The sequence below is a fragment of the Trachinotus anak genome, unplaced genomic scaffold, assembly GCF_046630095.1.
Source record: "Trachinotus anak isolate AG129_WGS33_773 ecotype Australia unplaced genomic scaffold, CSIRO_AGI_Tana_v1 ptg000001l, whole genome shotgun sequence".
In the NCBI taxonomy this organism is placed as follows: Eukaryota; Metazoa; Chordata; class Actinopteri; order Carangiformes; family Carangidae; genus Trachinotus; species Trachinotus anak.
Window position 1 is genome coordinate 21,731,524 of NW_027273852.1, and position 18,255 is coordinate 21,749,778.

The window sequence follows — 18,255 nt, forward strand, 5'->3', positions numbered from 1 at the left end:
TTTGGTCTCGGGGGGTGGTGTTACTGCAGCCCCCACACCTATCCCTTCCCTCATATATACACACACACACACACACACACACACGGAGCATTTAATGGTTAAGGACTATGGAGTGACCATAAATGTGGATATTGTTAGTTATTGTTATTGTTATTGTTATTGTGGTTGTTTTTCTGTTGTTGTGTTTGTTTTTCCCCGTCTCTCCACTCCCATTTTCCTTTTCCCCATGTTCTCTCTGTTTTTCTCTTCCTGTCCACTCTCATTCCTGATGCGGTCTGGTTGTCTTAATAAAGTTAAAATATGCGATAGGAGTATCCCACACTCCTCCTTCGCAGAGTAAATCTGCCCCAACAACACAAGGCATCCAGACCACTCATACTGCTTGCCAATAACTTCTAAAGACCACAACTTCTGATAGCTCACAAAGTAGACTTTGGTGGCAGTGGGAGAGGTCACCCGGCTTAGTCACACTGATGGTGGGCTGGTGTCGGGTTCCTTTGAGGAGTCCAGTGGCGCGGATGAGCAACTGGGCACCTCAAGCTGCCGTGCTTCCCGTTTCAAACTCTCCCCTCTGGGGTGGTTTAAGACCTTGCCATTATACTTACCTTCCTGCTTGGGGTTCCGCTCGAACTGGACCCTTTTTGGGTGGACGCGTGTCTCCCATGCCAGGTGCGCATACCTCCTGATTTCTTGCATAGTGAAATCACCTGTTCTGCAGTGCATGGTCACATCATAACGCACACTTTCACGAAGATTGTGGAGGAATAAGGATTTAAAGGCGTAATCCTCCTCCAAACCTGGTGCTTTGCGTCCCTGAAAGTATGCAGCTCTCAGGCGCCTGTAATATTCTTTTGGCAGTTCCTGCTTCTTTTTAATGATTGCAAAAGCTGCAAGAGTGGCCAAAGCCTGATCTGTGTACAGGGAGTACTCCTCCCGCAGGGGCAGACAGAGTGATGAGTATCGGTCTCAAGTCCCTGGTGGGAGTGTTTCCATAAAGACATAGATTCTTCTGGCAGTGGTCTTCCAGATAAGCTTCAGTTTGTCATGAGCTGAAGCATGTGGCAAGTCGAGAAGACAACGGTCAACTTCCCGAAGATAGTCATCAATGGTAGACTCCCTATTACTGGGGTCGAAACCCTCTATGTCCCTCACAAGAGACTCAAGATGGCAGGTGCACAGGCCCTGTTCCCGAGGTGGACAGGGGCTATCAGAGTCATCTGAACTGCCATAGTCTCTCACGTTGCCGTAGCGATGAGCATGACTCCTTCTGGTTTGTGCAGGAGGAGTCCAGTCAAGATGTGGGCGCATGCCACAAGATGTAGGCAGCCTAACCCTAGATGGTGGTTCAAAGCCACCCACGCTGCTTAGGGTTTGGTAGTATCCCCCTTCCCACAGGTGTGGGGTTACTGTGTCATCTGTACGCAAAGTGGTGTGGCCGAAGATGGGTCTAGATACACTACCTGGGTTCGGGGTAGTATCCACCAAACGGGTTCTCCGAGATGCTTGGTAGCTATCCAATGTGAGCAGGTCAGAGACTGCACTTCTGGGGATTGCTTGTTTCCCAGCCGCAGTATGTAGATTGGCTGGAGTAGCTTTAGCAAACTGCTGGACGTCTTCAAGCCTTCAGTGCAGTGTTGCTACTCTCATCTGGGTAGGTCAGAGTTCTGCCTGTAGCCGGTTGGCTGGGTCATCCAAAAGCAGAGTTGTGCCGAAGGGGAAACCTGTCTCAGAGTCAGAACCTGCCTCAGGGGACACTTGGGCAAACAGGTCAGAGGCTGTGCTTGCCTCTGACCTGTTTGCTTCTGTCGCTTCCTATTCGAGGCGACTGTCAATATACTGCACAGACTGAAAGTTGTCTTGCAGTTGGACGAGTTGTTCCACGTGTTCTGCAGCTTGTAACTGGGCTTTATGGTGGAACAACATGGTCAACTAACTGAGTACGTGGGGGAAGGTGTGCACTTCCCCTGTTTTTTATTTTTAATATATTTGCAAATATTTCAAGAAAACTTTTTTCACTTTGTTATTATGGGGTATTGTGTGTAGAATTTTGAGGTAAAAAAATGAATTTAATTCATTTTGGAATAAGGCTGTAACATAACAAAATGTGGAAAAAGTGAAGTGCTGTGAATACTTTCCGGATGCACTGTATGTCTGATATATTGAACAGCTCTACTAGCTGATCTAATGCGGAACTCTCTTGCCTCAGACACTTTGGTATTCAATTCAATTCAATTCAATTTTATTTGTATAGCGCCAAATCATAATATACATTATCTCAAGGCACTTTACAGGGTAAGGTCAAGACCTTACTTTGTTACAGAATAAACCCAACAGTTCCCACAAAGAGCAAGCGCTTGGCGACAGGGGGGAGGAAAAACTCCCTTTTAACAGGAAGAAACCTCCAACAGAACCGGGCTCGGGGTGGGCGGCCGTCTGCCTCGACCGGTTGGGTTTAGGAGAAGATAGAAAGAGGGGGAGGGGGAGGAGAGGGGAGAGAAGAGAGAGAGAGAGAGACCAGGAACAGCTGTGTCGGTAATGGTGTTATCAATAATAATGACAGGTAACAGTGGTTAATAGTAAAGATGAGTAGTGGTGGATCTGGGTCCTGCCGCTCCCGGGGCAGAAATACCTGCAGAATGAGGACAGAGAGAGGGAGAGAGAGGAGAAGCACAAACTACGGGAGAGAAAAAATACAATGTTAATGGCATGAAGTTATCGAGAGAGAGAGGGGGAGAGAGACAGAAATAGAGAGAGAGCGCCCAGTGAATCATGGGAATCCCCCAGCAGTCTAGCTCTATAGCAGCATAACTAAGGGATGGGTCAGGACATACCCGAGCCAGCCCTAACTATAAGCTTTACTAAACAAGACCGTTTTAAGCCTGATCTTAAAGGTAGAGAGGGTGTCTGCCTCCCGAACCCACACTGGGAGCTGGTTCCACAGGAGAGGAGCCTGATAGCTGAAGGCTCTGCCCCCCATTCTTCTCTTACAAACTCTGGGAACCACAAGTTGACCTGCATTTAGAGAGCGAAGTGTCCTATTGGGAAAATAGGGAACTATGAGCTCTCCAAGGTACGATGGTGCCTGACCATGAATGGCTTTGTAGGTGAGGAGGAGGATTTTAAATTCGATTCTAGAGTTTACAGGGAGCCAATGCAGAGAGGCTAACACAGGAGAGATGTGATCTCGTTTCCTAGTTCCTGTCAGTACTCGTGCTGCTGCATTCTGGATCAGTTGGAGGCTTTTTACTGAATTTTTGGGACATCCTGACAATAAAGAGTTACAGTAGTCCAGTCTTGAGGTAACAAATGCATGAACTAGTTTTTCAGCATCCTTTAGACATAGAATGGGTCTGATTTTAGCAATATTGCGCAGGTGGAAGAAGGCTGTCCTAGAGACTTGCTTTATATGTGAGGTAAAGGACAAGTCCTGGTCAAAAATGACACCAAGGTTTTGGTATTGTGGCCAGAGTATAAGTGTTGTTAAATAAAACAAGAGACTGACTGCCCTGCATGACTGTGACAAGTGTACTACACCTATTGGTGGCAGGCACGCTATACTGAAACACTTGTTCTTTTGTGTTACCTGTTTTTATTGGTTCTCATCATGGCTTGTCTCCACAGGTGGTGTCACAGCCTCTCGCTGCCGGACAGGTGCACCGCTGAACGTGTCAGCATATAGGCTGGTGGGGAGGGATCGGTGCTGGGGGTAGCTTCTCAGCCTCCCTACGGAGCACTTTGACCGCTTGGGTTACTTTATCCGTATATGTTTCTGGCAACTTGAATTAAATCAGAAAAATTAACGCACCAAAACACAACACGACAGGTGGCTAAACAATGTTTTTACCACACACCTTTTATTAGACAACAGGAAGAATAAACATTTGTTAGAAGCATTGGGAGGGGAGGGGGGTCTGTGAAGAGCATGCAAAGCGAGAGGGGTGAAGAAGGGGTGGGTCTCTCTGTATGTATTTCACTCCATTGGTGTCTATGTAGGATGTGTGTCGGTGTGGTGGTGTGTGCATATACACTTATGAATGGATGTCTGTATACAGTTGAAGCCAAAATTATTAGCCCCTCATATGAAATTAGACAAAACTTGTGATTTCTCCATGGAAGTGACCATTAAGAACAAGTGTTTATAGTGTATTTGTTTCCAAATAACAAAGACAAAATGTCCACTCAGTTTCATTTGGATATTTTAATGATAGACTGAGTTGAAGCAAGAAACAGCAAAAATGAGATGTCCAAAATAATAAACCCCCTGGCCATTAATAGTCAATAGTGTACCCATTCTGAGACACAACTGACAACAATCTCTTAGAGTATTTTTTTACTAGGTTGGCACAGGTTTCCTGAGGGATTTTGGCCCATTCTTCCATTGCAAATTGTTCCAGCTGCTCCAAATTGCGTGGTTTCCGAGCATGGACATTCACCTTGAGCACTCGCTACAGATTCTCAATAGGATTGAGATCTGGGCTCTGAGCGGGCCACTCCAGGACCTTGGTTTTGGTGTCCTTTAGGAAATGTTGGACCAATTTTGATGTATGCTTTGGGTCATTGTCTTGTTGGAAGACCCAGCAACGACCTAAACCTAGACTAAGAGCAGATTTCTTCATATTATCCCTCAATATTTCAACATAATTCTCTTTTTTCATGATGCCATGCACCCACATAAGGCTCCCTGTGCCTGTGGCTGCAAAACAGCCCCACAGCATGCTGCTTCCACCACCATGTTTAACTGTGGGAACTGTGTTCTTAGGGCTCAAGGCCTCTCCTTTTCTTCACCAAACATAAGCAACATCCATGTGCCCAATTAGTTCCAGTTTAGACCAAAGCACAGACTTCCAAAAGTCGTCTTTACCTTTTAAATGTTCACGGGCAAACCTCACTCTAGCTCTGATATGCCACTCTTTGAGTAAAGGGGTTCTTCTGGGACGATGGCCCTGAAGCCCACCACAATGAGGAGCCCTCACAACCATGTTCCTTGAAACATCAACCCCAGAAGAGGCCAGGTCAGCAACAATTAAAATTAAACATGCATGGTGTGCCCTCCTTTTTGCAACTCTTAGTTTGTGTGTGTGTGTGTGTGTCTCCAGTTGTATGGAATCCACCTCAATGCATGTCATCACTTTCAGGGGGAGGTTACAGGTTACATATTTGTTCTATGTAAACAATGATTTCTTGATCTATATTTGTGCCAATTTTTGGCACGTTTTTCACCTAGAGCAGACAATGTGTTTGAGGTGATTCACACTGCTGAAATTCCACTGCTAACAGGATTGATTTGACACAAATTGATTGACCTTACAAAGAAAATTGCTGCCAAATCTACCATCATCAACTAAGAATTATTGTTTTCAGGTAAGGACTTGGAGTCAACTTTTGGTTTCTAGCTTCATGAAATGTTCTAGTTCCCTTCTGGTAAAAAAGGGAAAACACTTTGCCTCATTGCCAATGTTTGTCAACCTCACAGGATTGCTCTCTTTTGCTGGAGCTACTGAAGACACTGTCAAAATGTTGAACCAATATTTCCTGTGCAATATGTCCTGGCTGCATGCATGTATCCGAATACATCCCATGCAGCTGTCCACCATTAATGTGTTGCTCTATATCATTGTCCTTTAATGCTACAGCTTGAGTTTTATCTTCACCTATATCGGTTTCAGATTTATAACTACTGACATTACATTTCTTTTTTTCATGAGGATTTGTCCACTCTGTATTAAATTGCATATTTTATACCATTTCATTATGGCTTTTTAAATATTCAAGTGTTGTGCACAGGTAGGAGCAGATTGGTTGTTAGGGGTAATGTTATAATTTATCGAAGATTTCTTACTAATTAAATTATTAATTAATATTACTAATAATTAACTAAACAGGGCACCACCCTGGTATCAGGGACCTTTAACCAACCTATGAATTCAGTCTCAATTCAGAATGCACTTGAAAATATTTATACTTATGAAGTGAAGGATGGAATCCGAGCACTGGCTTTCAAACCCAGCTGTGACCACCTGAAACATGCACAAATAATCACCAAACACGACCAGTTAAACTACCACAGGGTTTATTATCAAACATCAATTTACAATTGATATCGTAAAATCAATAAACACCTGTCCCAAGCTGTTCGACAAAAAGACATCACACAAACTATTATGCTGCAGGGTTAGTCATGCAAACCAGCACCCATTTAGTTAATGTGGAGTGTGTGCAGCCACTTTACTGCCACACTATCACCTTCTGTGTGTGCATGTAAATATTAACTGAGAAGAAAAAAAGGGATAAGGCAGAAAAGGTTCCTATTTACCACTTCAGCACAATAAACTGTTATTTTGCCATGGGGTAACAAGGCAGCTGAACTGATGCTTGACTGGCTTGGCACTGGTCCTTCAACTGGCAAAATCTCAATTATTAGCTTGGCAGTGGTACACTAGGCAAAGTGACAAGGTGGAGGAGTGCACACACCACCACAACAGGCTGAGTACTGGAGGGGCCGTTGTCTCGCGATCTCTGAGGGATCCAAAGCCTGGAGTTGCTCTTGACAGTAACATGGAGCGCAGGGAAAAAGCAAAGGAGTGGAGCAGGGTTGCTTTTATTACCTGAGTGATGTCACCGGGGAGCTTCCTGGGGTTCCGGTGAGAAGCGGACTTTGAATTTGAAACCAGGAATTTCACACCTAGGTGAGATTGTGAACACTGAAAAAAGTGTTACATGCAGTTGTTCATTCAAACTAATAACTGCCATTTAAAACAGGATAAAATTATTGATTTGATTGTAAAACTCATTCTTTTTGCATTTAGAGGCATCAAGTTTGATTTATACTGAACTAAATATACGTACAAAGGACCCAAAACAATGTTTCTGATTTCTCTCAAGTTTTTTTTTTTTCTTCATGACCTGCAGGTAATATTTTTAGTTTAACATGTGCTCTGCACAGTCAGAGCACATGTTTAATCCATGTTTAATCCCGTAGCTCTCTCTCGGCATGCTGGCCAGACGCACCATTTGACATCATGGACGTCGCTTAAGTCCTGGATGGATTTCGTCCAAAAATAAACCTAAGTAGCAAAGCAGTTGCTGATAATAAAAGTTTGAGTGTTTTGTGTTGTCAAAATTGCAAAGAATAGCCCAATTGTAGCTGGCTTAAATGGGGCAATAGCTGGAATGATTGTAGCTGGCTAGCTAGTTGGCAGCAGGCTAACGTTAGCTAGCTAGCATTTACTAGTAACATTATGGTCATGAATAATAATAAATTTATTTGTGATGCACTTTTACAAGTATTGGTAACATAAACCAGCCAAAAGCTCAAATTGGGCCACATTCAGGGCTAATATTGCACCTGGAAATTTGTTCATTGTCTGTAAAAAAAATAAATAAATAAATAAAATTAAGACTGGCCCCCTCCTCTCGGGCTCAATTGTGTAGCCTCCTGTCTTTGACAACAACAGTTGTCAGGACCGTAAAAGTTTTGTTACACTGAGCAGGAGAGCTGGTGGTGTGCTGGGAACCGGGTGTTAGTGGCGGATGCTAACCGCTACTGCTAGCCCAAGTTAGCATCGGGCTAGCTCACTACAATGGCTCTCATACTTATTACCACTCGAGGCTTTAGTTACATAGCGCCCGCCCACGGCTGCAGAGCTTCACTGTGACTGTATTTATTTTTCTTTTCGGTGCTGCTGCTGCGAGAGAGAAAAAGAGAGACGTGCTAGCACTTGCTAACATCCGGGGCAGCTAGTTGGCCTACTCTGCGGCTGAGCTCTGTAATTTGCTGGAGAGAAAATGCTGGCTCTGTTGCTCTCCACCCAGAAAGGTTTAACATTACTTCTTGGTTCTGTATTATGTGGTCTTCAGAGAGTAGTAATTGTTTTATTTTGTATGCTTTAAGAACTACAAGGCTCTCTTCAGTTTCCTGGCTGTGGCCTATTTCTCCATTCAACCTGAACAGGTAACATGCATCTACACTGCACATTGCCTTTTTAACCATTTCACATATCACCCTGAATATTAGACCCTAACTCATCTGTACATTTTCATAACAGCAAATGGATTACTCTATTTTTTTTTTTTTTTAGCTCTGTTGATTGAGCCAACACAGATCAGTGTATCACCTGTAAGGGAATTCACTATTTCCTCCTTTGTTTTCTCAGTTATCGGATGTGGAAATGCAAAGACTGCAGCCTGTCATTTTCAGAACGATCTGAGCTTCTAAAACACTATCACATTGACCATCGGTTTCACGGTAGGTGCCATGCATCCATGCAAATTGTCCCCGTTTGACCAAGACATGTAATGGTCTACAAAAACATCTTACTAGGAATCATCCTTCCCAGGAGTCCACACAAAGGCTCTCTTCATTCAAGTGCTACATTTGTGACAACAATCAGCTTTCCACAGAGTATGATTTTTTTCTTCATATCAATCAACATTTGAAAAAAAATGAACAAGTCTCTTGTATGTTTGATGGTTGTTCATACAAAACAAACATATACAGCAGTTTCAGGACCCATAAATGGAGAAAACATCAGTCATGCACCGTTAATGACTTCGAAAGTGGTATAATTTTCACATCATCATCACTCAGTTCCAATCCTTCTGACTCATTGAGCTCTCACCTGGATGAAGAAGTACAGCTGGATGAGCCAACCACTGAAGAGTCTAGGGATTTTGAAAAGGAATTTGAACTGAAATTAGCTTCACTTTTACTTAAATTGGAACATACATACTTGGTCTCCAGTACAGCTGTCAACGAATTGCTTGAGGAGCTACATCATCTTATTGGAACTGTCTCTGTGCCACATAGTCTAAAAACAATTAATCAGGTTTTGGGAGATAATGATTCTCATGTGGAAGCATCTGTTGTTGAAGAGCTAACCACAGTTCTTTGTTCTTCACATCCAATTCAAAAAGCAATAGTGAAACAGGGCCCATGGTCTACTTCTTGGAAGTGTAAGTCATATTATAAAAGAGAATTTGGTGTACTGTCACCAGTGGAATATATTCTTGATAAAAGGAACAAAAAATCATTATAGTATGTATCTGTGCTGAAAACATTGCAGCAGATTCTAAATTTAGATTCTATCTTGATAAAGACTGCCAATTTGAAAGGGAAATATCAGTCACCCGAGAGTGATATAGCAGTTTACAGTTGTCCCTTTGATGGTGAATTTTTCAGAAACAACACGCTTTTGTCTAAAGACGGTGCAATTTCACTTAACCTTTATATTGATGATTTAGAAATATGTAACCCCATTGGGACATCACAAAGAAAACATAAGATCTGTTCACTCTATTGGACTTTAGGTAATCTGTCCCCCAGTTGTCAATCTTTACTGTCATCGATACACTTGGCTCTTCTAGTCAGAAGTGATGATTTGAAGGTGTATGGCTATGAAGCAGTACTCGAGCCTCTCATTTGTGATTTAATTTCCTTGGAACAACACGGTGTGTTTTTGCCAAAGTTAGAGAAATGTGTTAAGGGAACAGTACAGTGTGTCATAGCAGATAATCTTGGAGCCCACAGCATCGTTGGATTTATTGAGTTTTTCAAGTGGTCACATATGCCGATTTTGTACAGCTTCCAAATCAGAAATTCAAACTAAACAAGTAGACAGTGGATCTTTTACACCAAGAACAGAGGACCGTCACTCAGACCATCTCAAAACCATCGAAGAACAATCTCTGAACAATTTCTGTGGTGTTAAGAGGAGATGTGTTCTCTCTGAGAAACTCAGTCATTTCAAAGTCACTACCGGTTTCCCCCCGGATCTGGTCCATGATTTATTCAAAGGGATTGTTCCTGCAGAGATAGCTTTATGTCTGGCCATCTTCATATCTAAGAAATACTTTACACTTGCATATTTAAACGAGTCCATACAACATTTCCCCTTTAAGTGGACTGACAAAGTTAATTGTCCCCATCCAGTGCCATTGAACTTTGCATCTCGAAAGACGATAGGGGGGAATTCCCACGAAAACTGGACTTTGTTAAGGTTTTTCCCCTTCCTTGTTGGCCAGAAGGTACCTGTTGAAGAACCTGCATGGAAAGTACTGACTGATCTAAAGGATATTGTGGACCTTATTGCCTCACCTGTCCATACAGAGGAATCGATTGCATATTTGAATTTCAAGATCTCAGAGCACAGAGTACAACTTAAAGAGGTTTTCCCAGACTACAACCTGCTGCCTAAGCATCATTATTTAGAACACTATCCCCAACTAATTCATCAATTTGGACCATTAGTTTGCCTCTGGACTTTAAGATTCGAAGCCAAACACAGTTTTTTTAAAAGAGTTGTTCGAAAATATCAGATCTTTCAAGAATGTGTTGTTGCCTTTGGCAGAGCGACACCAATTTCACATGGCGCAGCAGGTATTTATGTACCCTCAAAAACCTCTTCTGGAAGTGTCAAATGTTTCAACTCTTTCTCTTGATGTGTTGAAAGAGGAGATTGCACAAGCTATACGTCTGAAGCACCCGACTATAGACAATGTGTGCCTGGGAAAGAATGTTACTTACGATGGATTCAATTTCAGAACTGGAATGATCCTTGCACATGGATCTTTGGCAGGGATCCTTGAATTCACTGAACTTATCCACTTGTTGGTTCTGAAGGACAATCTTTTTTTTATTGTTCGGAAGCTGAGTGCATGGCACTTGGAACACTTCAGGGCCTTTGAACTTAAAGTGAGCCCCACCAAAGACATAACACTCGTGGCGCCAGATGAACTGATGGATCTATATCCGCTGGTGGATTACACTGTGGGAGGAGTCCGTTTGATTACCCTGAAGAGATATATTCAAGTTTAAGGTCTGCATTCTCATCAAAACATCATATTTGCATATAATAATATAAAATGTTAAATGGGCACTTAATTGACACGGGGGCAATTTGACACACTGCACTTCTTACAATTCTAACCTGTCATATTTATGCTCACACAATGTGGTTGTGAATGTGAAATAATGCTTTCCTCCCCTCTCTCCTGTTCTCCAGACACAATCAGGACGTGTTTTGATACTTTCAATCTTGTTTTGATCGTGTTTTGATACTTTGAATCTTTCAACCCCTCTCAACACACCCAGGTAAGAAATGACGGTCCTGACCTTGACCCCACCCTGATTCTCCCTCTTTCTCGCTCTCTAGGAATCTTCATTTATCTCCTGCTGAGGTTCAGTATTCTGCATCACACGTGTCTGTCTCCGAGTCCTGTTGTGGTGGTGGACTACGACTCTAACCTGTCGCTTTTATGCCCACACAAGGTTGTTCTGAATGTAAACTAATGCTTTCCCTCTCCCCCTCTGTCTCTCCTGTTGCTCTTCAGATATCCAGGACGTGGTTTGACTCCAGCCTCCTGCACTACACAAGCTGTCAGGGCATCAAAATCTACACCAACACCTCTTTCAACACACCCAGGTAAGAATGAGTTGTGACCCTGTCTCCTAACCTAGTTATCTTTCGCTCACTCATTGGTCACCGGAATCTTCCTCCTGCTGACGTTCAGTATTCTGCATTATATCTGTCTGTATCTGACTGAGTCCTGTTGTGATAGGGACTCCTGGGTCCTGCTGTGTCATGTCTCTTCCCCAGTGTAAAGACATCCAGGACGTTTTTTGACGCCAGCCTGCACTTCATCGGTCGCCTGGGCATCACCATCTACATTCACCTTCCTTCAACACATCTAGGTAATAACAGTCCTTAACCTGACCCCCTCACCTGGTGAAGCCTACTCAACTCTAACCATGATTGTTGTGTGGGCTACCTAGAGGAGCCTGTCCATAAAACAAGTTAAAGGACAATTTTGGGGTAAAATCAACTTATGTTGTAATGTAGTATTATCCTGAGTTGAAGCATTACCCGAGAGCAAAAGCATTTGTGCCAAACGGTAGCTGATCTGAGCATGGCTAACGACTAGCTAGTCTATGGGGCATATGTCTACTGTGTGATATGCCCCATAGAGTTGCTTGTTGCTCAGATAGGCTACCATTCAGAAAAATGCTTTTATTCATCTGTAGAAACCTGCAGTGGGAGCTGATGCCATGTCTTTTGTGTGTCCCTGTCCTTTATTTTAGTTGGTATTGAAGCAGCTTCCTGGACCCTCACACTGATGCTACTTGATCCGTCAATATGGCAAATCCCATACGACTCCTCATCTTGTTGAGTGACGACAGCTCAGAGAGGATGGATCTACCACTGGTGCCAGACACCGTTGAAGAGCTCATTGAACAGGTCAAAGAAGCATGCAAACTTACTGGAGGCATCAGGCTGCAATACAAGGATATTGACTTTGGTGGAACATTTGTAAACTTGAGCTCAACCTCCTCGATCAAGGATCTTACCACCATCAAGGTCATACCTGATACTGATATCATTTTTGAATTCATATAAAGTGTCCCAACTGATTTGAGTGACTTAGATTCAAGCTCCTTATTGACACACACTGATTCAAGCTCCTTATCGACACACGCTGATTCAGATGACACAATCATACTCAGCAGAAGCTCCTCTGAGAGACTCCGATCAGAGCCCTGGCCGAAGGAGTTCAACATCCCAACTTTCTTGTTTGAAACAGAAGGTCAACTCGAGAAAGGTAATGCTGAATACACAAAGAACCAAATTAGACTCACACCTACGTCAAAAATGCTGTCGAACATTTTGGAAAGATTGGCAGAGAAGATTTTCTCCTACAAGGCGTATCCCACTAATGCAGACCTGAGTGATGTTGCGGAGGCTCTGACAAGGAAGCATCACTGCCTGAGGCAACCAGACTCCTTTAGTCAGAGCTATGGATGGAAACTGAGACTCAAGAGAAAGATGTGCAATTATCGCACTCAGCTTAAGTTGCATGGACTTGCATCTGAGCTCATGGTGAACACTTTCAAATCCAAGTCACGAGAAGATCCCCTTGCCCGCCCAGCAAAGAACAACAAAAAGGCAAGAAGAGGTGAGGCCAATTTTTATCCTCAGCCCAGCATTGAGACTCCAGAAAGCCTGGAACAAGAGAGAACATTGCTTCTGGCTGAAGTAAAGAAGAGAAACAATGAGAAAACCATACAAGAGAAGATGGCCAGGACCTTCGAGTTTAGGAGGCAAGAGGTTGTGGATCAGAAGCCTTCCATCGAGAACCTCATGGAAAGATGGCCAGCTCTGTTTCAGGTGGAAGAGGTATACCTTTCTTAACCTTTTTCATACTAATTATAACAAACATTTTTTTTTCAGAAATAATACATCCGGCTTTGCGAAGACTCGTAAAAGTATTGCTTTTTCATCAAAAATTATATTTTGTTTGAAATTACTTCTCAATTAAATTTTGACTAGGTAACAATGAACAACAACAAATCATAACCAAAACAGCCAAATGGGGAACAATTGTTATAGACCATACATTCTAGTGGGACTTAAAAGATCATTGAGGGGTATTTACTATTTAATGTGTATGAAGAATTATAACTTTTGATAATTGACAATTTAATAAAGGAGAGACTACATATTCTATCTTTAAGTCTTTGGAGATGGGGAATGCATGCTTGTGCCAAGTTTGTTTTCAATAAAAAAAATATTGTGCACTGCTTCCTCATGTACAGATCAATGCAGAGTTTCTGCGGGTTACTGCAGTTCCCCTGTTGACGAGATTTATGGCCCAGCTGAATAAGTACTCCACGCAGCTACTGAAGATCATCAGAAGAAGGGAGGGGCAACCAAAGCAAAAACTGCCACTATCCTGGAGTTTCTTGATCAGCTATGATGTATATAATTAACTACTAACAACAGTTAGCATTTTAACCCTTGTCTGATGGGGATAAGTATCCTTTTCTATTTATATTTTTCTTTCAGTGATTATGGTTATAGTCATTTGGTAAATGCTGTGTCTTTTTAAACTGTTGGTAGGAATTGTGTGTGTGTGTGTGTGTGTGTGTGTGTGTGTGTGTGTGTGTGTGTATGTGAAGCAGAAAGATGTGTGCTTTATATATGCATATATATATATATATATATATATATATATATATATATATGCATATATATATATATATATATATATATAAATGCTTTGCAAATGTTCTTTACACACTAGCAACAGGTGCCCTTCCTCTGGTACACACAGAGTTGCATTTTGGGGGATTTGGAGGAACTGCTGTCCTAACCTTGCTGTAGCCACTGTCATTTTTGCATTTGTGAAGTGACCAGTACTGATGCCAGCTCAAATCCACATTTATCCACAGCACAAAATAGTGAAAGCAGAGACATCCAGGATGAGAACACAAAAATGAGCAGTGGCAAGTATTAACAGAGGGATGTAAAAGGCAGGATTGGCCTGACCTGGCAAAGAGACTGACAGTGGTCTCTGACATAGATCCTGTAATGCTCTGATTTAAATTAATTGTGCTATGGATCCAATTGTACAAGCACTGACTGTTTGTGGTAGAACTGGGAATAAAAAAGTGTGCCTATCCTACATATTGCATAGTAACCCTTTTTCACTGTCCCTGCAGGATGCTGATGCTGATCTCAGAAGGGAGTGTGTCCTCAAATCTCTCATCATATACCTGGGAGAATGTGTTGAGGACCTGATAAAAGAATACACAGTATGTATCTGTTTTCTCTTCATGATAAGATGCAATTTAAACTTGATAGCTCTGCCTATGGATGTGGTGATTAATTATCGGTTGTTCACTTATACATTTTGTCCTAAATTTTACCTCAGATGTCCGAGAAAGATCAAGCCAAGCAAGAGCTGGAGAGTACCACCATGGCGGTCTTCGTCTTAAGAGAGAACTCGAGCCTTCTACAACAGCCCAAAGAGATCAGGATCATTATTGATGGTGTGGAAGTCCTCAATGAGTTGCCCTCTGTGGCAGCTGGAGTGGTAATGCTCTTTGGACTCTGTTATGCTCTTAACATGGAATATCCACAGGGGTTCAGGTTCACCTTTGAGGCTCTTCAGAAGATCCTGATGGAGCTTGGTTCCAACAAGATGAGCTCCAAGATTCGCAAACTGAATGGTGAACTCCACACTGCACAGTAGTATGTGTGTCATGCAAACACATGCTTGTGTGTGCTTGCAACATCCACAGTGTGTGCACCTGTGCTTGTGTGTATTTATATAGTGGTAGCCTGTAGTAACCACAAGCTGCTAGCCAGCACTTTCTGAGGGGGAGAACCTCAGCTGCACTTTGTTGCACCTAGCCAAAGGTGCTGTAGCCATTTAAGGCTATGTTATATTGTTGGGCTTTGAATGATTGTTTTGAATTTGGTCGTTTGAGGGTCAACACTGCTTCCAGAGAGTTCAGATTGGATAGAGCCTGTTTATAGGCCTATTACCACGAGTGTGTGTTTGTCCTGGTTCATTTGCTTGGAAGGCAATCTATTTTTTATCTGGCTTGCATTTCTTAAAGATCGTTACAGTTTATATCTGTGCTGAAAACATTGCAGCAGATTCAAAGTTCAGATACCATCTCTCCCATTTAAAAGGGAGATTCCAGCTGCTAGAGGGTGATAAAGCAGTATATGTTTTCTCAAAAACAATTCACTGTTATTATTCCTGTGTGCTACAGTATATAGCATCCTCCCCTGCCCTCCCCAGTCCTGCTCTCTATCCTTCTCTCCTCTGCCTCTCATCCTCTCCATCCTTTCCTCTGTTCCCCTCTCCACTCTACTGCCCTCTCCATCCTATCTTCTCCTGGCCTGACAAACAGAAAATCAAAGGTAGTATAATAGTTTATATGAATGATTGGCATGAAAAATAAAAGGGATCAGTACCTTAAAATTGTATTCTTACATGGCTATACAAGGTGTAATGATTTCACATACAAATAAAATTATCAGTAACTTTGCTAATGTTTATGTGTTGCATATTGTTCATATGTTAAAGATTAATAAATTAATTTAATGTAATCTGTTGGCCAAGTGTCTTTTATAAGGTGGGGAAAAAGTTATTTTTGAAGTTAAGTCAAATAAAATGTGAAAAATATAGTTTGGGTATATGTAAATAAATTAACTGGTGTCAATGCAAACAATAATTCAGTTAAAAGTGAATATATTAGGTTGGTTCAAATTAAATTTATTAGTTTGGGTCAATAACTAAAATGTTAAGAAAATAATTTGGATCAAAGCAAAGAATTAAGGTTGAGACAAGTGCAGTGTTATTGTTTACATCAACATAAAATAATCAGGTCATAAGAAGTTACTCAATTTAGATTCTATGAAGTAAAATACTTTAGATGTGATATCTGGACATCATTTTTTTTAGTTTGAGCAAGGTAATACTTTTTTCAGTGCACAGCTGTAAAACTCTGATTCAGGCTTCTGGGTTTACATGCAAGCCCCTCTATTGTTCTGGTCTCAGTACATGGCATGAGATCCCAACATAAGTATGTACAGAGGTGTGTGTGTGTGTGTGTGTGTGTGTGTGTGTGTGTACACTTGTACTTGCTACGTAGTAAGGACCAAAAAAAGTATTTTACTAATAGAGTGAGGACATTTTGGGAAAGTAAGGACATTTTGGCCAGTCCTCACTTTGTGAGACACCTTCAAATCACATTTTGAGGGTTAAGACTTGGTTTTAGAGTTATGGTTAGAACTAGGTTTAGGTTAAGGTTTGGGTCAGGGTTAGGGTAAGGCACTCAGTTGTGATGGTTACGGTTAGGGTAAGGGGCTAGGGTTAGGGTTAGGTTAAGTAAAAAAGAGGGGCACGGGCACACGAGGACCCAAGGTTAGGGTTAGGCTCAAATGGCTGCTGATGTGGCATGTTGGGGGAGGGTGAGTGTGACTTTCTTTTTTCTTTCTAAGGGTACAAGGTTGAAAGAAGGTTAGCTGCATGCAAGTTCTAGTCCTTGGAAGTGCTAGAGGTGTGTGTGGACATCCAAGTACTATTACATAGTATAAAGATTATAATGTCGACCCATGATACAATTTCAGCATCTCCATAACTGATTACAGTAACTAATCATGGCAGCCCTATAATACACTATGGATACTAAAACAGTTCATGTGGAATAGTTTTAATTTGGTTTGCCTTTGGGGAAAAACACTTATTAAAATTTCTGTATGTTAGAATTAACTGATTATTCAAGCACAGGTATGAAATATATATAATGTGTGTTTGAATTGTATGTTTTTGTGTTGGTCATCACTGTATCAAATATTTGTGGAATTTGGATGTTGTTTAAAGTAGTGTAAACTATATATATTCTATATGTATCATATATAAACAATTCAAAGCAGGCAATTAACTTCCTCATGTTGAAATCAAGAATGTTCATTTCTAAATTTTATATTTAACATAGTAAGCCTGCACTGCTCAGTTGTTTCAGGTTTTCCAGTTACACTTTGTAAGTTGTAAAATTTGAATAGTGATGACATAAATGCTGCTGGTAGGTATATTCCATAAAGATTTAAAATTGAGCATAGATGAACCTTCCCCCTTCAGCAGATACCCGACAGTCAAACTGCACAGACATGATTCTGTACTGTGACTCATACATCACAGAAGGAACAAGAAGGAAAACAAGACGACAAGATGTGTCTTGTCTAACACCTCTCCTCCTGCCACGTCCTCTACACAAAGAAAAAGAAGGATTAGTAAGTCAACTTGTGTCTGACAATAATGTCTAGTGAATTTTTGATGGACTATCTTGGATGTCGCTGCAAGAACATGCTGTCCATGGCATCTTTTCACATTTTTTGTAAAGTGAAATGAGTAACATATCCTGTTTGTAGAGTCTGAGTGAATTTATTGTCATTCAGACCCTATAAACAAAGTGCACAGCAGAACAAAAATTTCATTTCTCCTACCTCCACAAAAAAATGGATATAATAGACAACTAAGACATAACAAAAAGGACAACATGTCAGTTCTATATCGATCTTTAAAACATAGTCTGGTAGTAAGCAGCATATGACTGTATGAACATATGACTTATATGAACAGAGGCAGAAGATGTTATGGAAATGTCTGATCATTACTAGGTGATAAAATAATACAAGGTCTGTGATATTCTACAAAAGTCCCGTACGACATGAATGGCCTGATGTCTGAAGCTGTGGTAACTGACACATTGCCATTACAGGCCAGATAATGTCTAATTCATTGCTTGAGGGCAGGTATTTTAGGTGGCTTTAAAGTCTGACATTAGACATTAAATTTATCAATTTACTTTTAAGTTTAGGACACTGCTCCCTCTTCCTCATCCTCAGCTGTAACCATGTCAGTCTGCTCCTGTTGGATTGAAACTCCCTTTTCACCCCTAAGAAA

At 41.6% G+C, this 18,255-nt stretch overlaps 1 protein-coding gene across 1 annotated transcript; it reads left to right on the forward strand.

Annotated features, from left to right (window-relative positions):
- The first annotated feature begins 1,441 nt into the window (after window positions 1–1,441).
- On the forward strand, window positions 1,442–13,955 carry LOC139619314 (uncharacterized). The gene is made up of 6 exons (XM_071474908.1): window positions 1,442–1,471; window positions 9,508–11,089; window positions 11,329–11,420; window positions 11,595–11,689; window positions 12,077–13,169; window positions 13,589–13,955. The coding sequence occupies exons 1-2, from the start codon at window positions 1,442–1,444 to the stop codon at window positions 10,435–10,437; spliced, it is 960 nt and encodes a 319-aa protein (XP_071331009.1). The 3' UTR covers window positions 10,438–11,089; window positions 11,329–11,420; window positions 11,595–11,689; window positions 12,077–13,169; window positions 13,589–13,955.
- Window positions 13,956–18,255: the final 4,300 nt, after the last annotated feature.